At 45.7% G+C, this 24,026-nt stretch overlaps 1 protein-coding gene across 3 annotated transcripts in view; it reads left to right on the top strand.

The window, feature by feature from the left end:
- PRDM1 (PR/SET domain 1) overlaps positions 1-21,752 on the top strand; it is a 335,469-nt gene extending 313,717 nt beyond the window's left edge. For all 3 annotated transcript variants that reach the window (XM_069606584.1, XM_069606583.1, XM_069606585.1), the window contains 5 exons: positions 2,217-2,336; positions 7,699-7,951; positions 13,107-14,215; positions 17,729-17,857; positions 19,156-21,752. In XM_069606584.1, coding sequence (XP_069462685.1) covers positions 2,217-2,336; positions 7,699-7,951; positions 13,107-14,215; positions 17,729-17,857; positions 19,156-19,728 — 2,184 coding nt within the window. In that variant the 3' untranslated portion in view covers positions 19,729-21,752. The remainder of the gene's footprint in view (positions 1-2,216; positions 2,337-7,698; positions 7,952-13,106; positions 14,216-17,728; positions 17,858-19,155) is intronic.
- Positions 21,753-24,026: the final 2,274 nt, after the last annotated feature.

Here is a 24,026-nt window from a genome sequence, read left to right as displayed (position 1 = left end):
CCTACAAGCATGTGATACCTTAATAATCAGCTGAACCCTTAACCAAGCCATCACCTTGCATGCTCCCTCCTACCCAAGCGACAAGGTCCCCCATCTGTCGGCCAACACTCCACAAGAAGCCAGGATCAGACTAGACTGCGGCTGCAAAAATGCAACAAAAACCCCCAAGAAATAAGGAGTCTTGATCTGCTACGCCCCACCATGCTGTGGAACCTCGTACACATCGGCATTAGAATAGCACCCACCCACACCCAATTCAATAAGGGGCTCAAGGCTTTCTTCAGACACCCCAATCCCACCTGCAGAGCCCACCTCCCTCTAAAGTACTACTCCTGTTGTTAATTGTATGTAACATTCCCTCCAGTAACTTGGGCCACCTTGCTAGTATTCGCACTCCACTGTTTCTCAATAAATGGGCAAAATTAAAAATGCCTTAATTTTAGGAGGTATGCGCTACTTGTTTATTCCTAGCAATGTTAACTGCTTTTTGTCCCTTTTCGAAAGACAAGTAGCCCAGTGAAGCTGAAGAATTATTAAGCTGCTTATAAATCTTTGCATTTTAAGGTGTACACAAATGTAAAACTAATTTAAAAAGTGAATGGAATTACGACCGTTTTGATTTTAAAACTTCAAGAAAGAACAATTTGTGTTTAAGCACAGGGAAACAAAATATTGTTGTCAGAACCAATAGCTCCCCACGTGTTACTGTTAGCGCTTGGTCACTGGAGCCTGTCTGTTTGAAGGAATGTTTGCACAGGCATTGTGGGTTTTTTTTTTTTTTTACATTTATAAAGCGCTCACACAGCCCGCAGGCATCGAGGCGCTGTTACAGGAATTGTTAGTTTTTCTTAGTTGTGTAATTGTGTTTTGTCTTTGTCTTAGTTACGTATTTATAACACGCTTAAACACTCAGAGGTTTCTAAGCGCGGACCCGGGGATCGAACCTCTTGTTGCTTTGTGTCGTCTTGCTTCCAAAACGCTGCCGCTGTGCTATCCTCCCGGGTTAATGAAGTAGTGGCAAAACGTATCGTAATTTATTTAAAATATTGAAGTAATTATGGGTGGCACCTTGAAGAACAGAATTAGTCAATATGCCAATATGGAAACGGGCCCCGATATGACCCCTCCAATTTTGTGTGGGAGCCATTTTACAATGGATCTTTCCCACTCAGCGGCAACTTTTACATAGTAACAAAAATAGAATGACTGGGAGCCTGGGCTCCTCCAGCTGAGGCTACAGCGTGTCCGCAAGTAAGAGCATGGCCTCTGCTATTGAAATCTCTATCTTGGTTGGCGCGCTGTCTATGAGAAACGAATGGACCTTGATAGAAATGTCAATTACAGTTTTATCGTCTACTGCCGTGGGCTGCAACCTATGGCTCGCCACATGTTTTGGACAACAACTCCCATCAGTCTTCGCCAGAACAGTCAAATATTAGGGATGGTGGGAGTTGCAGTCCATTATATGTGGAGAGCCACATGTTGTAGACCCCTGCTCTACTGCATATCGCAACAGTACCATGTGGCCCCGTATTTACTTTCACTGGTCTCAATGCATCAATTTTAGACTTTTACTTGACCGTCTATTTATATACATTATCAAATGTGCTGCAGATAAAGATTCATTTTAAAATGCCTCCTGACAGCAGTGAATTTGAAGGTTTATTTTTGGGCTAATTTACATATTTAAATGTGGTCTAATAGGATTCTTCAAGGTACCAATGATTATATGAATGTTTTTAAATAAAATATGGTGCATGTGCTGTCATTTAAGGGGTTATGGAGATGCATAGTGGCATGTCCATTCCATGCTTGGCTTCCTCTTCCCCGGTAACAATGGGCCCAAAAGTGCCCGTTCTTTTCACGTGCTGCCGGGCAGCGGGACACAGGTACTTGGATTGACTCCAGTGCTTGGCCCTGCCACTGTATAGGTTTGTGCCTGGCTGTCAATCACTAAATAGTGCAGGAGCACGGGAAAGGCAAGCGCAAAACAAACCCACTGAAAGAGAATCGTAGGTGAATGCCTACAACCCCAAATCTACTAGTACATGCTGCCTTTCTTCAGGAAAATGTCCTATTAGTAGATTTATTTAAACACTGTCTTGCATAAGTAACTCAAAGAAGGTCCTCTTCTACGCATGACAATGTATGACTTATTATTTCCATTTTGTTTTTCATCATTGTAACCTTGCCATATCCACCTATTTTACTTCCAGGTCATTGGGGTTGTCAGCAAAGAGTATATCCCAAAAGGAACCCGGTTCGGTCCCCTGGTTGGTGAGACCTACACGCCCGACACCGTTCCAAAGGATGCCAACAGAAAGTACTTTTGGCGGGTGAGTTAGTCAAGAGGCTTTGAGTCCATGCCTGGCCATAAGAACCAAGCTAATGTCCATTTGGGCCATGTGATATGTCTGTTACACCATTGTGACATCCAGCTGAAGAACTTCAAATGCGCTTCCATGGGGTGGGCCAGAACCCGAGATGTTTGCTTCTGCTGGTCCCATCTTCTTGTTTTTCTCTTTCTAATATCAGACCAGCACCTGCACTGATTGTAGCAGTGGGCTTCTTATGTGAGCACATGTTCATCTTGAGTTGAGAAATTGGAGGTGGGTGTACTCTGTTCTGGTAGCCGGACATTGTCTTCCTGGAAGTTTTACCATGCAGGCACTTCTCTTCCCCTGCCAAATCCCCGGTGGAAAGTTGTCATTATTGGAAGGCTTAGTACTTTCTAGAAATCTGTGCACCTGGGCAGCATACGGCCAACCCCATCTTAGTTGAAACTTGCATCAATTGGACTGTGCAAATATTGCCTTTTTCCTATTACAGAACACTGAAGGGACCTTTTGCTAAATATCACCGGAATGTTGGCTGTTTCACTTCCAGACCCTTTTATTCTCAATCTAGGCGGTGTTATGATGGATTCAGACATCCTGAACAAGCTGTGCTAGGCTGTGTGTTTGGTGTGATCAAAGGACCTGCTTTTGATAGTGTGTCAATTATGGAACAGGGCGCTTGGTTATGCTTTGTGGCATGTGGCACAATGCTTTACCAGAAAGCCCAAGGATCTGATATGCATTGCCTTGTACGTTCTTGGCTCTGAGTTGGGCCTTCAACTTGAGTAGACGGTGGCACGCATCCAGGCACGGGAATGACCTTTGTTCTTGAGTTCAGACATGCATGAGAACCCAGTTCATGATATGGTGAGCCAGAGTCCGTCAGGCTTGACATTGGGCGGACTAGAAGTCCCACCACACAGACCTGGGAGCAAGATACTTCCCGTCTCCTCTGTCATTTCAGGTTCTCCTGCGGCCACTGTCTGTGCCTGCACTAGGTTCCCTGGCAAGGCACTGCATCCACAGAACAGCGTTATCTTCTTATTATGTACTTCAAATATGGCGGAGACTCTGGACTACTAATCCTCTCTCACTCCTACCGCTAGACCTACGTTTTTCCTGCAATACACTTTCCTAATGATTGGCCAGTGCTTCCCACTTTCATTGGCAGAATGGATGGATGCTAGGTTGCGAGGCACCAAAGCCAGTGGTCAGTTTCTACATCCCAGACAGTGGATCTTGAGTGCACTTGCAGTGTTTCCACTATGCAATGAATGCCTTGTGTGCAATGATCCATGGGGAGGGGTGGGGCAGGGCTGCGGAAGCAAGCTATGGCTAGAATTTCCATCACACTTCAAAAACAGCGGCTGGAACGTTTTGCTGGGTGAACTGTTGGTCATTGAATTACCCATCAAGCTATGATCCTATTCCCTTAATAAGCAAACCATGAAGAGGGACATTTGTGCCCTCAATGGTCCATTTCGTTAAAGAGAGTTGCCATTGTCGCTTTACGACGCAGAGTCTCCAATAATGTCGATATTTCTGGTACCCTGTATGTGGCGTGCAATGTGGGCTTCCAGTCCTGCATTTTGGGGTGCAGAGTAGCAAATGAAAGCAGACTATGGTATTCCACTGCTTTGCCTGAGCTTTGATCAGTTCCTGCTAGCCTGGGTCTTACTCACCTGCTGAGGGGGTGTGTCACAACCAGGGCGGGGCACAAGCCACAGATTGACACGACATATTGGAAAATCCAACTTAAGGTGGCCTGGTAGACCTGAGTGTTTCGCCAGCAGGAAAGGGAAACCTGTGCGCTGCATCAGGAGTGCTCGGCGTTAATGACTGCGCGGGTGCCTGAGTAAATGGTGACTGTTTCTTGGAAGCAACTGTGAGTCAGCACATTAGCAGGCTTCCTGATACTGCATGGAAATGTTGCGCAACGCTAGAGCAGTTTCTTTCTCTGTGCGTGTGAATTGTCGGCAGTGCTGCGTTTTTTTTTTTTTGTTGGTATTTTGGGGGGCACTGTAAATTGTACACTGCCTGGAGTTGTGACTGGAAGCTGCCTGGCCGCTGCGCGGCGCGCGCGCGCCCGCGGCAGTGGAACCCTGCGTTCCTGGAAGGCTGCGCATGTCGATAAAGAAACCCGAAAGCTCCAATTTGGCGGCGGCCTTCAGCCGGCTTTGTTCCATTCGTTCGTGCAGCCGCACCACAAGGTTTCCCCGCCGTCGTCTTTGATGAAGCCACATGCATTTCCCTCGTCTCCATTTACAGGAAGTTGCTCTGAAAAAGAAAGTGATTCTGGTGTTAACTGCCCGCCTTAAAGGAGCACGCATCCTTTTTCTTGTCACTTTGCCTCCCATTTTGCTGTGTGATTTTTTTTTTTTTGAGGCGGGGTCTCCCAGGCTGGACACAATTCCTAGAACTGCATAAAGTCTAGCATGTGGTAGATGGGTATTGTGGCAGAAAGCAGCCTGATGCGTGGCGCCGTGCTCGTTATAAAGCACCCCCACCACCGACAAGAGAATAGTGTACAATATGGGACATTTTACTTTTAAAGGCGTAAACCTGTTCTAATTTCCCATTAAAACGCCATAGTGGATACATGTAACCAAAACATGTGATTATGACCTTGGTTGTGTGTGTGTACATGTTTCAGGATAGTTCGGCATTACACCTAGCTGGTTAAGGCCTCTGTGTTGGTAGTGGCCTGCTGCAGTGGCAAATGTAGTACATGGTCTTGGAAGGACAGAGAGCCAGAAAAGGACCACAAAGCTGTCGCTCACAGTCCCTCGCATCTCTGAATGGTATTCATGGGATGGGGGGGGGGGGGGGTAGTTGGGGTGAGGGATAATGGGCAGAGTAAGCATGTTGGCCTACCACCAGTGCTTTAGGTGGCACATGAAATCCAGGGGGCATGGCAAATTGCCAGCATGTGGCGTAGGTAAGTGCCGTCTCCTGCTTCTCCTTTCCTTGCTTAATTGTGACGCTGCCCCCACCCCTCTCAGCCACCCCTTTGCAGCGATCCTCATCCTCTCAACCAGGACGCGATGGTGACGATCCCTGCATCTAAAGCCTGATGCTCCACCTTATGCGCAAGAGTCTTCAGGCTTTAGAAAAAAAGGCCATGGCTTCTGGTGGCCTGATTGGCTGGTGCAACTAGGGGACTTAAGGGATGGCCAGCAGCTTTTTGGAGACTGCCAGGGCTTGGCCCCGCCTACCACACATTTCATCAGACACTCACTGCAGGGATTCTGCCATTTCAATTCTAGGAGTGCTAGATTGGGTATTCAGTGGAAAGTTATGAGGCCGCTGCGTGAAAAGGACCGATCCTGTTCAGGGACAAGCCCACCAAAAAAGTAAGGCAGCAACCACAGCTGTGCAGACTGTGCCTGCTGTCTGGTTGCCTCGAGCTTCCGCCATTCCCCTTCAAGACTACAATTAGAACAGTGAAAAGAGAACAAAGGGCTTCACCTTGAAGCTTTTTCTCGAGGACTAATTATACATTATGTTCACTGTCTCATTTTTGGCATGAATGTTCAGTAGAGTAACTTTGCTGAAAATGTTGGGGGGGGACATGACATCTGAAAAAAAGGTGCCCCAGCCAAATGAATGGGGACAAAATGGTGTGCCATAAAAGTTGGGGGGAGGACAAACACCCCCGTCCCCCCCTAAAATTACACCCATGCGGACAAACACCCCCGCCCCCCCTAAAATTATGCCCATGTGTATGTTACGAAGACACATTTTACTTTTTTGGGCTCAATGGAAAAAGTGACAGCCTAACTTTATGGCTGAGGGCGAAAGTGAATTTTCTTCCAGGTGAGTGTCAGAAGTCCTGGTTCTGTTGTGGCAGGCAACATTTAGATTTGCTCCACCCAGTGTGCCAATTAGTGGGAGTGGTAGGGGCCTGGCTGCAAAAGAAGGGCCCCCATGGCACCGAACGAGGACCCTTCGAAACTGCTTGTACTGGAGGCCCTCGAGAAGTAGTAAAAGAAAGAGGCCCCTTGACACTGCTAAACTTGTTGGGCCTCATTCACTAGCTGACCCGGTCTATCAGTCGGAGCCCAGAGTCGCAAATCGGCAGAAACCTACACCCTCTTTTTCTGCTCAGAGTGAAAAGAAAATAACATTAACAATAGAGCATGTGGGGAGTGGTAAAGAATTGCCCTTAAGGTTCAATTTAGGTTCAGTCTACAATCACGAACAACTATTGGAGACAAACCACATATATTTGAAATTTTATTGAATATACATAATATACATATAGCACAAAGCTTTGTATAACATTTGATTTTAAAAAAACACATGCTCATTACAATTAACCAATAAATAGTACAAATGATTACTGACAGCTTGGGATACATTGCGTCGTTTTACAGCTAATCTCAGTATAAACATTTAAAAATCTCAACAATGTGCATATAAAATCTAACAATAGAATAGATCAAATTAATGTCATTGCCTTGTAGAAATTCATACCATAATCGAGGAAAATAAGATATGTTGACAGCATTGGTGTATGATTTAAAATATTGCAGACGGAGACAGTTTAAGCTTTCACATGTAATTAATAGGTGAAACAGTGATTCTTCTAGTAAATTGCCACATAATCCACAATATGTATGGTTGTATTCAATTTTATTCAACCAACTTTTAGGCGATAATGCCACAGATGTATTGAATTTCAACAAAAGATAGACCCGAAATATATTAGGGCTTGGATATGCCAATATATATCTCGGAGTGGCTACACGTACTCGTCTATATTGGCAAAAATCTTTGGCAGATGTTAAAGATTCAAGGTGGTTCATATTATGATGGAAAGCCAATATAGCCAATTTCTTTTTAAGCCACAATTTAATGTTACCTGTGTCAATTGAATCTCCTTCTGCGTTAAGCCACTGGCTATGAGTGCTTTTCAAAATACCAATTATGTCAACTGGTTTAGAGGCATCCAAGGCTAAAAATGCTTGTATGTAAGGCACCATTATTGTATCAGTTGGGACACTGGTTAAACGCTGAAAGAACAACACACATAGTGATAGGTAGACATTCCATATGCCCTTTAGGTCAAATTCAAGGTACAAATATTGAATGCTTATGTTTTTGGGTAGTCGGAGCAGACGCCTCAATAATTTGGCTTCAAGCCGAATTAGTTCAATTTGGAATTTGTGACCCCCAAATCGCTATTGCGTAGGACATTATGGCAATCAAACCACATATGTTATTCTGTACATTTCCTTAGCGACCAGGTGATCTCTTTTTTTCCTATTGAATGCAAGCACCTGAAATGTCTCTTATGTTGGATTGTGCAACACGTAGCATCTTTCGTGTTCTGAACACCTTGTCCAATCTTGCCCCTTAGATTTACTCCGGTGCTGACTTCGACCATTTCATTGACGGCTTCAATGAAGATAAGAGCAACTGGATGCGCTACGTCAACCCTGCGCACTCGGTGCAGGAGCAGAGCCTGGCTGCTTGCCAGAATGGCATGGACATCTACTTCTACACCATCAAGCCCATTCCCGCCAACCAGGAGCTACTTGTCTGGTACTGTCGGGACTTTGCAGATAGGCTGAACTACCCTTCCTCGGGAGAACTCACGATGGTGACTCCGAGTAAGTACTTTTGGAAGAAATTGAATCTTGCAATGCTCACGCGAGGATTTATTGATATGCAGTACAGTCACGTAGACGCCTCGCCAGTATTCTGATTGCAGAGACCGTGCCAGACAGTTTTAGTCCGGTCTAAAGCAGTGGTCTGGCTCTCCAGATGCTTCAGACTACCCCATCCGCTTTATCCAGCATAGTCAATGGCGAGAGGTTATGGGAGTCTTAGTCGGAAGCATCTGGCAAGCTGCCGTCTCATGGACGTCTAGACAACAAGGGCACGCGGTAGCAGCCAATGAAGATACACTTTTGAGGCCTTAATAAACATCGATGTAGGGATCTGTAGAATGAACAATGGTGGCCAGATTTGGGGGGACTTCAAACGGCAAGGCCCTCTAAAACTGATCCTAAAACTGTATCCGTATTTAAGGCAGGTAGGAGACTGCATGTATTGCACAAACGGAAAAGAATTTACACCCCAAATCATTAATTGGCCGGGGACAAGGAACTCAAATTAAGGCTACCACAAAATAGGCCAAGTGTACAGTGTTAAGTTACAATACCCTGCACCAAAGATATTGCTCTGACTGACTGTTGGAATGAGGGGTACTGATTGTTTTCAGTGTTGTATGTGTGAAGTGATTGCACAAAAAAAGTGATGGCTGGACCTGTTTGTGCCAATTCTGGCAATTGCATCCGTGCCCTTTACCTCTCTGGAGTTACTGGTATCGAACCAATCTCTATAAAATGTGGGATGCGCCATCTTGAACCTTTATGACATTTTGTTGTGTCCTTAAAAGGTAATCGTGTTACCAAAATATTTCATCAACCCCCTGAAAAGTGGAGTGAGTCAAACTGAGCGTGGAGGTTTCTGAGCAATCCCCTTTGCTGAATGGAAGCACTGCGCACTGGCCACGAAGAGCACGCTGCTGACTTTTTTTCTTTTTTTTTTCTTGATGCTTTGCATATGTGGGCTCTTTTTCTTCAGAATGTTCTCTCCACTTCCTTTCTTATGGTAAAGGGCGATTACATCTCTAATCTGCTTTACTTGCATTGCCTCTCGCTACATCTGACAGCGACTGCTGGCTCCTTGGGTCTATGGTTTTGCAGCTTACTTTCACTTCAGCCGCAAAAAAAGAAGCTTTTTTTGTAATTTTTTTTTTTTTTTTTTTTAAAAGCTGCCTCTGCTTGCTTTACATTGTCGCTCTTTCACCAAAGTACCCCAAAATTGACACCTGGAGCTGATCTCAAGTTCAGCTTTTGCGGGCATTTCCAACATGAACCTAGACCCATCTTGCTGCTGTTGTGTTCTTCCAAAATGTTAGCGGCACAGTGGGGATTATTGGGTGGATGGTACCGGAAACAATGCAATGTCTTGGGCCATGCATTGCGAGTGTGACAATTGGCCTGGTCTGATGGCTTAAAGAACTTTGCTGCTTTGGTAAATGAGGAGTGGGAATTTAATCTGAAGTGCAATTAAATGCAGGGCTGCATTCCAGCGCAGATTCACCGTTCCCAAACCTCTAGATGTTTGACCCCCTTTCACCCCCAAAATGTACTTCATTGTACTTTTAAGAAGTGTGCTGTCCATTTTTTTTTCTTTGCGTGGGCACCTAGGGGAATCGTCAGCATAATGCTGAATTGTAGTCCGCCCAGTATAATTCGGTCCAATGCTTTGTATCGCCTCCACGTGTCAGGAATTGGCATTGTAGCACTGCAGGTGGGCGTATATTCATGCGGCGGCGCCCTCTTGCATATGGAGACAAGGGTTGCAACGAGCCTGAGATCAGAGGCTTCACCCGGTTCTTCAGGGCCTGGGGTTTGATGTAATCCTCAACCTACAGTTCTCACATAATACTTCATTGACCCATTCCGGAAATTTGCTCCATCCCTGGGGTTTTTTTGGGTTGAGGAGACGATTTTACTTCTGACCGCCTCCAGCCGGGCACAGTGAGCACTGTTCATATATACGGGCTGCTTCAGATAACATGTTTTTTTTTAATGGTGCTTTCAGTCACGTGCAGCAGTATATTGTCCGGGGTGGATATCTCAGCGGCAACGTGCTCGTCTTAGAAACCAGAAACAAGACGACATTAAGCAGTACAGGTTCGATCCCCGGGTCCGTGCAAGGGTCATTATTACCAAACACATTCTTACTTCATTGGGAGGCTGAGAAAAGCCACCAAACTGTAGCCTAACCTCACTATCTTTCCCTGCATGGCCGAATCCAGAGCCCCCCTTCTGTTTAATGAAAAACACTTGTGAAGTGTTTTGGGATTCGCAACTTTGCTGAAGCAAATTAAACGCTGCGGGTCTTTTCAGCGCCAATTAATTCCTGCATGCCCCAGTTTGCACAATGAACTCTGGTGGGCTGGAAGCTGTTGACATCTGCTGCACTCAAAAGCAAACTGCCTTTCTGACTCACTGCGCCTGGTCTGCGAAGGGGGTAGGTTCAAAACAAACGGTTTCTGTTTGGGACCAAGATGGCGCCGACTCGTCTTTCGCTTTGAGTTGCAGTATCTCACTTTTGCCCGCTCAGACGGCGAGATCCTCTTTCTCCGGGCCCTCGGGGGTTCATGCCAGAGAGCGAACTTGTGAATCAGCAGAAACGAGGCGACCAACACGCGGCTTTCGTTCCTCACCCTGTCTTGAAATGACAGGGACCGCCTACAGCCTACATGCTGACAAAAAAACATATTTTATGTAGCAGAGATAACTCTGTCAAGACAAGTAGCAACCGGGGCACGAGTGCTCACAAAAAGACGGCATGCTCATCAACATATGTCATTTCAAGCTACGTCACAGGAAGTGAACAGTTGTTAAAGGGAAATATGCACATTTCACTCAAATGCTCTTTCTCGACTAAAGTGCACAGAACAAATGTGCACTTGTCTCTCACAATATTAATCGTGAACACCCGAAAATTAACCCAAGAAAGAAGCGTTTCCTGTGATGTTGCCTCAAAATGGATGCAACATTACAGCTTCCACTCTCTAAAAATGTGGATGGCTTCCGTCTACTCGTGCGTTTCCCTAAACTGGAGCCCTGGGAGCCACCCACCAGCCGCATGCACTGCCAGGAGTGTTTTTTTTATTTGGTGGGCACCATTGCAAGCAGGGGAGACCTGTGGCATAACTGTCATTATTAGAGAATTGAAAAATACAGGTATTATTATGGGCGGGTTCAAAGCATACTAAAAACGCAACCCTCCTACCCCAACGGTTTTGCGTCAAGCTCTCCTAAAAAGGGCTCCTACTCCAAGAGGATCTATTCTAAACCACCCTTAGCAAGAACAGCCAACCTTCAGTGACCTCTGCGCCCAAAACCCAGGCAAATGGAGGTTGCGCACGCGCTCACTTCTTTTCCCACTTGCGTCCCAACCCCTCTGCCAATGGAGGGCAGGCAAAGCCTTCCCATGAGCCACATAATACCCCCCCCCCCACCCTCACCATTCTGATGCCACCATCCCACACGGGCCACCACTTCTAGAGAGTATGTGCAGGAAGCCTTTGCATAACCCTTGCACATAACTGGCAACACAGCCCATTCCAATCTGTAGGTGCTTATCCAGTCCTGGTTTTATCTTTGCATTCTGGGACTTGTAGTTCCACTTTACCCATTACAAAACTCCAACTACAAGCCCCAGATGCAACAAAAAAAACAGGACTGGATAAGCACCTACAGATTAGGGCGGGTCATGTTGGCAACTATGCGTGCAGACTGATGGGTTAGGTCAAAATGGGCAGTAGCGGAAGGGATGGGTTCAAAGCGCACGCTGCAGAAATGGCATGCGTAGGTAGAAATGTAGCACGCGGGAAAGAAAGCCGTAGGCCTCCTGTGGCTCAGAACTCTGGGTCCCTAAACTAAAACCAGAAAGCGCCCCCACCCATCCCCCGAATAAGAGGTTCGGGTCAACGCTGCCCTGCTCGCTTGGCTCTGGCTGGGTTTACTTGATTAAGCTGAGCAGGCATGTTGCGGTGGCTGTTGCGTGGGTTTGACGCGGCATCGTGAAGCCCCAGGGATTTAGCAAGGCCTGTGTGAAGTCACAGGCTGACCATGTCAATTGTTTTGCTTTGCATTTAAAATGCCAACCGGGTAGTGCCCTGGCACGTGCTGCGTGCGGAGAGTTAAACCAAGAGGCGATGATTAAAGCTAGCCCAGACCGACAGTCCCTGCAGTATGCGCAAGAATTGGGATTCCTGAGCACATGGCACAGTTTGGTAAGCAACACATTGCGCAAATATAGTGAGAAAAAAACAAAACTGTCCTAGTTCAACACATGAAACGTGTGCAAAAACAAGACTAATCTATGAATGTTGACTAAACACTGTGAGGCCATGGGCCCTCGCTGCCAATGATATGATAAGGCATTTATAACGCGCCTATACACACGTGTGGCATTCTAAATTAATCACCTTTCTGAGCACGACCTGCTCTCCCCGCTCCCAGCACACACCACATACCCATTAGGGGGTCCTTCCCCATCCTTGCTGACCGCCCCCATTGGAATGCGGACACACCCAGATTAGGTGCTGTTTAGGTCATGTTGTCAGATCGCCGCCTTCCCAATAGTTGCCCATGTATTTTTGTTTTGTTTTTAGTTGGATTATTGGCAATTAATAAAGTGCTTCATGCCGGATGCCCCCAGCTTCCAAGCGCTTGATGCAAGGCTGTTTTCCAATTGACAGTCATTGGTGGGTGGCAGATGGGGAGAATGCCCCCCACCTCCCCAGGCCTCCCAGGTTTGCCACTCGAGGCCGAGTTCCCAGCCCTGCCGAGTCTGTGTACCCATCGCCTGTCACCACGGAATTGAGTTTGGCGGGGTATATATAACCTTGCCATTACCTGAGGGTAAGAGGTGTTGTAAGCATTATTGCATTCAATTTCTATTGTCCCAAAGGAGTCCTCGGGGACCTTTTTAATGAGGAAAAACTGAACCCCCAAATAGAGTGGTAAACTTCCATGACCGCAAGTGATAACAAGTAATTCAGCTTTGTTGTATTAGCGGATCTAATGCTGCCACATGTGTAATTGGGTCGTGAGTCGCAGGTTGTAGTTCTTATTCCAGTGGGCGTGTCTTTACCTGTGTCTGTTGCTTCATCTTTATGTAACCGTGGAAGAGAAACGCGTGACTAACCATTGCCTGGTATCTCCTCCATTTCAGAACAGACCAGCATCAACCCAAAGCAACAGCACACTGAAAAGGAGGTGCTTCACCACAAAAGTGCCCCGAAAAAAGAACACAGCATGAAGGAGATTCTTAAAACTTCTGTAAGCCAATCCAAAGGCAAGGACTTCTACCTGAACCGCATTTCACCAATCACGCCAGAGAAGGACTTGGGTGACTTGAGGAAAAACTGCAGCCCGGAGAGGCAGTTCTTTCCCCGGGTGGTATACCCAATCCGGCCTCACATTCCAGAAGATTATTTGAAGGTGTCTTTAGCGTACGGGATGGACAGGCCGAATTATCTCTCGCACTCGCCAATGCCATCGTCCACGACGCCCAGTCCTTCTGCACGGAGCAGCCCAGACCAAAGTTACAAAAGTTCCAGCCCGCAAAGCAGCCCAGGTGCCACAGTGTCCCCCCTCATGACTTCTTTACAAGAACAGCGGGAGTCTTACCCATACCTGAATGGACCGTGCAGCACAGAAGGTCTGGGATCGTATCCTGGCTACGCCCCGCACAATAGCCACCTCTCTTCGGCTTTCCTATCTTCCTACAACCACCATTACCAAAAGTTCTTGCTACCTCCTTTCAACATGGGCTGCCCCAGCCTGAGCACCTTGAACAATATTAACAGCCTCAACAATTTCAGCCTCTTCCCTAAAATGTACCCGCTTTGCAACAACTTGCTCAGTGGGGGAAGCCTCTCTCACCACATGCTCAACCAGGTGGCTCTTCCATCATCTCTGCCCCACGAAAGTGGCCGCCGCATGCTCCACCCTGAGCAACCCCGGGACTTTCTCATTCCAGCACCCAACAGTGCCTTCTCCATCACCGGGGCGGCTGCTAGTATGAAGGACAAGCCAAGCACTCCCACCAGCGGCTCTCCGACTGCTGCCACGGTAGCCGCTTCCGAACACTTAATGCATCCGAAAGCTACCTCAGCTGCGCTGGCCGCCAGCAACGAAGAAGCAATGAATCTTATTAAAAATAAGAGGAACATGACTGGTTACAAAACGCTTCCATATCCGCTCAAGAAGCAGAACGGGAAGATTAAGTACGAGTGCAACATTTGCTCAAAGACATTTGGCCAGCTGTCAAACTTGAAGGTAAGCGAGCCCCCTTTTCTGTATTTACCTGACAAGCAATTCTTCTTACTGCGAGCCAGAATGTAATTGACGATCCCTCCCACCTTCTCCCCGGCTATCCTGTCCGGGCACTTACTTACACTCCCGGCTGCCATAAATGAATTTAAGGTGCTGCCTTCAGTTGGCAGTGAGCCATATAAGTGGGCATACCCTTTCCTCCAAAGCCCCTTCCAAGCACCCACGAATCGGTGCTTTTGTCTGCATTGAGTAAGTGCCCACCCATTCCTACAGGACACCCTGTGTTGAGGGGTTTAGGGAGACACCTGCATCTCAGCCGTGTAGTGGGTACACCCACAGCTAGAAATCCCTGTAAACGCGACAGACCTACACAAAAAAAGCCAGTGGTCCGACCTCTAGTGTCTACATTGGCGTGTGTGCCCATCGAAGCGTATATTGTCTGTGTAGCATGGCTATTGATGGACATCTGGATGACTTCTCATTAACCGCACTTGCACAATCCCGCACACTCTTGCTCTCTACAGCCCTTGTACTTTTCCAGTTGTTAGTCAGCCTTTTTCTATCGCAATCCTCCTGCTTTCCTCTCTTTTCCCTTTTCCTTTCCTCCTCAGACCACGATCTGATTACCCTGCACTGGGGCACAATATTGCTGTAAGACCCCTACGGGAGACATGGGGGTGGGAGGAAGGGTTGCAGCATAAACGATTATTCACAGAACATAAAGTGTCGGGGGAAGAAGATGGTGGACCAATGAGCTGTTTCAAAATATAAAGGATGTAGCTCATGTTCCATCCATTAGTAACGGACCTGAAAGTTTGCTAGACCTTTGATCTTTTGTGTTGAATGTTCACTGTGACTTCATGTGCACACCATAATCAACCATGGCGTTCCGCAAGGTTCAGTCCTTGGCCCCTTTCTCTTCTCACTCTACACTTCTTTCCTAGCTCCTATCATCTCCTCCTTTCGCCATTTCTATGCTGATGATACCCAACTCTTCCTCTCTTTCTCTTCCTTCACCTCTGACATCCATCTTAAGCTCTCTTCCTGCCTTTCGCGATTAAATCGTGGATGTCCTCTCACTTTCTAACCCTAAATAGGGACAAAACAGAAGTCCTATTCTTCCCTGCTAACACACTTCCTCCTCCCTCCCCCTCCTTCTATTCTCTTCTCCCCATCCCAACACCCCATCTCTCCCGATGCTCGGAATCTTGGCCTTCACATTGATCCTAATCTCTCCCTCTCCCACCATATCTCTCTCACTACCAGATCTTGCTGCTTCCACCTTTATAACATCCGTAAAATTCGTCCTTTCCTAACCTTTCATGCTACTAAACTCCTGGTCACCTCTCTTATCTTCTCTAGACTCTTCTACTGCTCCACTCTATTTTTTGGACTCCCTTCCGCTCACCTAACCTCACATAAATCTATCTACCACTCTGCTATCCTTTCCCTGTTTCTTCTTTCACCATATGATTCCATCTCCTCTTCTCTCTCCTCTTTAGGTTGGCTCCCCTTTCACTCCCAGCTCAAATTTTAATTTCCTCTGTCTCGTCTTCAAATCCTTCTATGGTCTTGCTCCACCCTACCTTTCCTCTCTCCTTTCCTTCTCCACCCCTTCTCGCCCCCTCCACCTCTTCCACCACCCTGTGCCCCATCCCGCTTGCGTTCCTTCCGACTACTTGCTCCTTTCAACTGGCACCGTCTCCCTCTCTCTATCTGCTCTATCTCCTCCTACCCCTCCTTCCTCACTCCTCTAAAATCCTATCTCCTCCAACCCCCACCCTGACATCCTCTGCTACCTCTCTCTCTTATTTTGACCCCACTACCCATTCTCTCAGTACGGTCCTACACAACTCATGCTTTACCACAGCACTCAAGTAAATGGTTGTAATTTGTTGCACATGATGTTTTCTGTTACTTGATTCACATGTTGTTTTGTAATGCCTATTGTATTCTCTATTGTCATCTTGTAAAGCACTTTGGCGTAAAGCGCTATATAACATTTTTATAAATACAAATAAAAATAAATACAAATAATGAGCATGAAGCTGGAGCCGAACCACGCTGCAAGTGTACATGGGGGGTCAGAACCCGGTTTCCACAAATGTGGGTCCTCAACAGAGCACGTGCGCATCAATGATGGCCCCCAGAAGGAGTGGCTTGCGCCTATTTTACACCATTCATTTGACACCGAATACAATTCCTGATTTCACCTTTCAACTAACTGCAGGGGTGTGTTGCGGTACGTTTGTCATGCGAGGGATATTTGACATCTTTCCAGTTTCAGGGACAGGCACGGTTAAAATCTGAATCTGAGCGGTGGTTTAGGAATCAGGGAAAACTCCCTTTTGTTCCGGGAGACTTGGACATTCCAGGTTCTAACATTGGAAGTTAGATATTTGACCAAAGTAGTTTAGTTGTGGGCACTGGAGCGTGTTTGGCCAAACCTTTACAGCACTCGAGTCTCGAAAGAAAAATCTCAGCTGGGACCAATGGGTGCACATTTGGCAAAGGGACATCGACGAACCCTAAGCAGCGTACTGTAGCAAAAGGCGAGAAGATTTCACTCTGCAGCGAATGTAGGACTGGCTGGATCCGGCCATGATGTGCCTGCAGACTTGATCAGGGGTCTGGCAAATGATTCTCTGGCACCCCACCCGAGAAAAGATTCTGATGTGGGAGTGTTTTGAGCCCCTATTTCTTTGAAAACAGGATGTTTTTGGGATTAAATGGGGAATTCCCCCTTCCCAATGAGATTATTATTCATGCAAGAAAAATTATATTTGAACTCCAAACCGGTATCTTTTTGTAATCTATGCTTTTTTGCACCTGGTAGCGCGTGCACATTTCAAGAGGCATGCAGGTTTGCCTTAAAGTGCTCTTCAGATCTGACGGTAACGGCACAGCTCTGCTGGCGCAGCTTATCCAAGCATGTCTGCGGAGCTGTGTGGGCGAGCGTAGGCGACCAAATCCTGGGTCCATTATTTGTTTGGAGTATTTTTACTGCCCAATCTGTTATGCCGGGAGCATGACGTGTTTTTAGGGTGCAAATATGGCTGAAATGGTCATCTTGAAATCGTATTGTACACAATCGACTCTAATTGGAAGATGCAACCTGTCGCATCGTTATGACCCCCCCCCCAGTGGCCCGATTTTTGCGTGTGTCCAATGTTGCCTAACAACCCTAGCCAAGAGGGAAGTCTGCGCAGAGTCTGCAACGCCCTTGGAGCACTTTACTTCATTTCCATTGTGCAACCGGTTGCTCTGCGCCGTTTTGTGGTGGTTGATATCTGACGGCACCAGATCGTACACGCTGCAAAGTTTCTGGCCTCTGCAAACCCTTTCTAAACTAGCACCATGTGTACATCTGACCCAGACATGCGCATTCTCAATATCCGCCCCTTTCATATATTTTGAAGTGTCAATTATTTGAATTGAAACGGTCTCTTATTTGTTGGAGCTGTGAGATGGCCTTGTTGTTTTTGAACCTGCAGCAGCCATGTTGTTTTCTTCCAGGTTCACCTGCGAGTACACAGCGGGGAGAGGCCGTTCAAATGTCAGACGTGCAACAAAGGATTCACGCAGCTGGCCCATCTGCAGAAGCACTACCTTGTACACACGGGAGAAAAGCCACACGAATGTCAGGTGTGTACTAGCGAAGTGTGAGTCTGGGTCATGTTTGGAATCCAGTTCCATAGCGTTTGTTTTTCTCTCAGTGTTTGTTTCTATTCTTCAAACCAACAAATTGATGGCGCACACACACATCAGTCCTAGCTTGCTGGTCAAAGGTCTCTTCCTGTTTTGATAATGACAACTATGCTCATTTGGGTTTCACATTATTATCAGTTGCCCCAGGCTTTGTCAAATTTCAGCTCATTCTGAGAGGGTGATCTTGCATCTCAAAGTGCACTGTGATTTGACAAACCGTACTGCAAGAATGCTCACATGCCTAGTAAACGTTTTTGAATGGTTACAATTGTGTGCAAGTTAGGATGTGCACAGTATTACAGGAAGCAAATGCTTCGTAAATGAACAGATGTCTTTTTACTATGTCTACTAAATGCAATCGTGTGCAAACGCAAACCTTTCCAAAGCTTTAGTTTATCCAATCGTGAGACATGTGGAACGGCATGCACTGTGTGCAGTGCTACTGTGATTGTGTCAAACCTGCAATTGTGGGCATATACCCAGACCGGTCCTGCCCACGCAATGGTGCAAAGCGGCCGAGATGTTGGGTCAAAAGCCACAACTGCGTTAAGGGCCTGCTCCAGAGATCAAGGGGCCAGTTGGCACACCTGTAATAACCCAGTGCTTTCAATCCGCCAATCGAAGCATTTCAGTACAGATTGGAGCATGGGTGCATACATTTTTTAAAATGTTTTATTTCTTTATTGGTTTCTTTACTTTGGCACCCAGGAAAAGGCAGCTGTTCAGGATTCACACCACCTTCTGTTATTAGGATTTCAGATTAGTTTTTCTTCCCCTGAAGTTGCATTGGAATAATTGTATTGGAAGTGGGAATTGTCTGCTGATCATCCCACAGAGTGGATGGTTTGGCTGCTTTCAGTCTATTTCTTTGGCAGAAAAGCCCTCACCCCATCACTCCTCTGTTGAATAACTCTTAGAAATGAGGCTTTGAAGTAAGAAAGATGACTAAAAGAAACTGCATGTGTTGAAGAAAAGCACTGTACCCACATTTTCTCACCATGATTGGGCTTCTTAAATTCCCCACCCCACCAAAAAAGTTTTATGCCCATAATGATTTTTCTCGTGCTTGCCCGATAGTGCTGTAAACTGCAATTTAGGCAGCACGTCCTAGTGGGACCACCTGCGTATGTTGAGCTCTGGCTGATGACCCTCATAGATTGCCTGAAATAGATTTGTATGTGTTTTTTCAATTAAGTTCTTACATGTTTCCATCTTTCCTCTGCCTTTTGTAATAGGTTTGCCACAAACGTTTCAGCAGCACTAGCAACCTGAAGACCCACCTACGACTGCACTCTGGAGAGAAGCCTTACAAATGCAAACTGTGTCCAGCAAAATTTACCCAATTTGTGCACCTCAAGCTGCACAAGCGCCTTCATACCCGGGAGCGCCCCCACAAATGCGTCCACTGCCACAAGAGTTACATCCACCTTTGCAGCCTGAAGGTCCACCTGAAGGGCAACTGCCCCGTAGCCCCTACATCCAACCTGTCCTTGGAAGACCTGAACCGAATCAATGAAGAAATTGAGAAGTTTGACCTAAGCGACAGCGCAGATCGACTCGAAGATGTAGAGGACAATATTGACATGTCGGCCGTTGTGGAAAAAGAAATACTGACTGTTCTCAGGAGAGAGATGGAGGGACCCAGCCTAAAAGTATCTCTGCAGAGGAACATGGGGAGTGGGCTTCTTTCGGGTTGCAACTACTTTGAACCCTCAGAGACCTCGGTTATCAAGATGTCTCACAGTCATTCACTACCTCTGTTACCACTAAAGGTCAAGCAGGAAACCATCGAGGCAATGGACTCTTAACACCAACCGCGTTCAAATTATCCTCTATTATTTATAAGACTTGGGAAGGATTGCTTGTACATAGTTTCGATGCTGCAGAGTAATATTGCTTCCAGTAGGATTCCCCCTTCCCCAACTCTCTCCAACCGAAAGAAGGAACTCCAAAGCGATTGCGATCTCAGGGCAAACACACCGGGCATGGACTATTTATTGCCTATTCACTTATTAATATTATTACATGACAATCATATAACCGTAATTATTTTTTCAATGATAGTACTTCATAATTTATTATGCAATTCATCACTATAAAAGCAATAATCGGAAAATGTTTACAATGACGAGGAAAATTCATTGTAACCTGCATATAGATGTGTGTGTATATATTTTTCTTTCTCTAGGCCATTCTTTGTCAAAATGTCTGCATATTTGTTGAGGTTAAACACAAAAGAAACCTAAGATCTTGAAAGGAAATATGTTACCAAGGTTAAAAAAAAAGTCTGCATACCAATGAGCGAGGTTTTGTATTGCCAAAGGTGGACATTTAACAAGGCATATCATGGACTCATTTCCTTAAAAATGATCTGCCATTTTTGGGGGGGGGGAGGAGCGGGTGTGGGTGGATGTCCCGATTCATGGTCTGTGTTGTCTTTTTGGGTAACCAGAACAATTTGTATATAATGGCATCGCTACTGAAAACGTCAATGTAGCAGATACCCGACCTGTGTTCATGTGCAACTTGCAGGTATTTTACCAAAGGAAAAAGGCCGTGAATTGTGGCGAGGAGTATTTCAGGTAACTGATGGCAGCCCCATGGGCTCCATCAGTAGGAACAAATGTGAACCTGCTCTTTTGTTAAACCACTGGGCCCCCAGCGAGCCCCATCCTTCACCTTCCTTACCCCTTCCAAAGAAAAAATGGTTTTAGGCTTTGCATCCGCTACCTGGATCTTTGCAGGAGAGTATTGAGTACCCCTGAGTTTCCCCTGGTACACGGGTAGGCACAGGATCCTGCTTTCCTGTTGCAACCTTCTTCCTTGTTTTAAAAAAAATATTTTTGTTAAATGTACTTTTTTCTGTGAGGCTCATGATTTTTCAGTATTTGTGTTTGTTCATGTTTGTGGTTAATTTAATTGAAAACTCGAAAAAGGGCATTGCAAAAAGTTGTTCAACAACATTTTACCTCATTGCGTGTGTCCAAGTGGTGCAGGAAAGAAGAGGCTGTTTCAAGCGAGATTGTCCTACTGCGGAGAAGAAAAATACCAAATGTGAGCAGAGAAGACATAAAAGCACACTCTTATTTAATTTTATGTCGCTAAGCCCAAAGATATCGCGCAGGCATTCAGTGTGCGGAAAGGAAAGCGTGTGTAGGTCTGTGCGTATGTAGGCGTGGGTAGCCTGTGGACTTACAGCGGACCATCGCCTGGCCCGCGCAATTCTCAGGATGTTCATGATTTGTGAGAAAATGTCACACACTCAATGCCTATTTCTTTTTCTTACCAAAATGGAACTGAGATATCCAGAAACTATTTCCCAAAAATACAGCTCTTAAGGACAACTGTTGGAATCGCGCACATTTTATTTTTAGAGAAATAGGGTGGCGTGTCTGGCTTTTTAATGTAGCAGTGTTTTTTTACACGTTAGTACTTAACTGTAGACAAACCAAAGTTCCACTACTGTCCCTGGACACACAATTTCCCTGTCATTTTTGCCTGTCATTCTTTCTTGTGTCTGATACATTTGTTTTTTTTTACAAAGATTTATATGCATCAGCTTTAAGACTTGTTACTTCCGTTTGATGTTGTTTTATTTCCCTAGGGACTCTTTTTCCACGTGAATGTAGCAGGAAAAAAAATCAACAGTGGTTTTAGCTCTTTGTCTATTTTTTATTTTTCATGGGGAAAAATAGAAACCCCCTGACCAAAGTTAACAGGCTTTTACTTTGCTAGAACAACAAACTATCTTATGTTTACATACTGGTTTACATTGTTATTTATGTGCGAATTGTCAAAAAATGTAAATTAAATATTAATGTTCATTGCTTTACTCATGTCTCTTTTGTCATTTCATTAGCAAGATTTTTTAAGCTTCCCTTGACCCTAATGGAGCAAAAAGAACACATGCTAAAGGGGCATAGAATGTGCATCCTGTAGAAGAAACAAAAACACTAAGTGGGTCATTACGACCCAGGCGGTAAGTACGCCAACTTTACCACCATGGTGTAAACTACGTTTACACCATGGTGGATGGCGGATTTACCTCCCCATTCCAAGGTGAGTGGGGCGGTAAATCCCCATTTCCCATTTTACCCTTCCCCCATTCCCATTTTTGCCCCATAGGGCATAATGGGAGTGGGGAAGGCGCTAATTACGCCACCGTAAATTACGGTGGCGTAATTAGCACCAAGGCAGTTTAGCGCCATGGATTTTAACGGCTGCTAAAAGCAGCCGTTAAAATCGGAATCAGGCGTTAAGGGTTAACCCTTAATGTTCGACCCATCGTCGTACATTGATAAAAACACAGCTAACCATGGCTCATCAGTGGCCCCAAAAATAAGGACCCTGCCTCATTGCTCATGATTGCTACTGCCCCTGTTGATTCACGTGTTTACGAATGTGGGGGGGTGGGTGGGGGTGGCGGGGGTCTCCCATTTCCCCTTCCTGGAACCCCATACTCACTCTTTGCCCCCACCTCCCAAACCCTTTACACGTTCCACCCAACACCCATATGCATTTTGGGGGTGGGCGAGAGCATTGTATGTTTAATTATACCCTTTTCTGGCAAATACAACTTTTTGTGATTTGTGTTCCACGAAAATACTGGGCTCCACCAGGTATGCAGCGGCATATTTCATCCATGGGGCTGTTGGCTGTGTTTCATGCGCAGTTAACAATGTTCCTTTTTGCAACGTGCTCAAGATTCCCCCAGAGAGATGACTTGTGTAGCATAACCTGCACCTGCACACTTTAAAATCAGGAGCTTTTGTTTTTGCATCTTCCTGCAATAAAATATATTTTTGCATTTCTGGTTGAAATAAGAACTAAATCAAAAGCATGTTTTTTCAATGTAAAATAGGACCGCCCGGTCCGAATGGAATATGGGAGCGGTATGTTCACTGGTAAACAATACAAGTAGCCATTTTAGAAAAAAAGAGTATTTAATTTAATGGACTGCGCCATGTCCTGTAATCACTGCGTGGTGTCCATGACCTGAATACCAGCTCAATGTTGCCACGTTACAAGCAGCGTGGCCGGACATTAACCGTCCCTGCTTCTTAACTGTACCACAGACTCGGGCACCAACAATAGGCCATCTGCCGTCCTTCTGTCGCACCAGTCCCCTCTTACCTGAACGTTGGGACAATGAGTCAGCTTCCTGTCACATGCGTTCAAACCCATGAGCCGCGCTTGCAAGGTCGCACTGTCCGTGCTGATTGCAGCTGCACGCATGCACTGGGCTGAGCTACGAAAGGGTGAGCTTGGTTGTCATAAAGACTTCACAGGGCGTATGTTCTTCTCCTGTGTTATAGAAGCACGTCTGCAATAACGTCATAAACAAAAAAAGAGGACTATAAAAAGAGGACTACCGCAGTCAATCTGAGAATCGCTTCTTGATTATGGCATTAAGCATTGTGGCAAGCATGTTGATTTTTTTTTTTAAATTAAGCAATTGCTATCCCATGCTGCCGCATCATTAATTTTTTTATTTTTTTAAACGAAAATAAGTCAAATTGGAAGATGGTGATGCGTGGACACGTGCCCAACAGAAACAAATGGTTACACTTCAAACATATGAACAACCACTACTTTAGTGAGCGTTTGAAAGATGAGAAACTCACTAGCAAGCTTTCAATCGCTCTTTGGCCTCGTTGTTGGCAGTTTGCGTCCTGCATGGAAAGCATATTTTTGTTGGCCTAATCCCTGCGTTTGGATTAGATTTAATGTTTACATTTACAATTGCTGCTAGGCCTTTTAGGGCAAAGGTCGGCCAAATCCTCTTAAGAGAAAAATAAAACGCAATATACATTATGATCCTGCAGACCTAGGGGCGGAGGGGGTGAGGGAGGTTTTAGCTTGATAAAATAAGTAGGTTTAGACTTGAGCGCGACTGCCCAATAATGCCCAATTGTGGTCTGCGCGGCACCCTGCTACTGATTGGAAGCGCAAGATGGGGCAATTAAAATATATTTGAACAACTCTTAAAAAAATGTTTTGTTGTGTATTATGGTTTATTACAAACCTTTAACACGAAATAATAATAACATAGCATAAAAACATTATTCCAAAAACACAAGAAAACAAAAAAGGAACAAAGAACAAA

This window comes from Ambystoma mexicanum, chromosome 4p (genome assembly GCF_040938575.1).
Source record: "Ambystoma mexicanum isolate Mex_15411 chromosome 4p, UKY_AmexF1_1, whole genome shotgun sequence".
Taxonomy (NCBI): domain Eukaryota; kingdom Metazoa; phylum Chordata; class Amphibia; order Caudata; family Ambystomatidae; genus Ambystoma; species Ambystoma mexicanum.
Note: the sequence above shows the minus strand (reverse complement) of the source record. Positions and strands in the feature narration are given on the sequence as shown.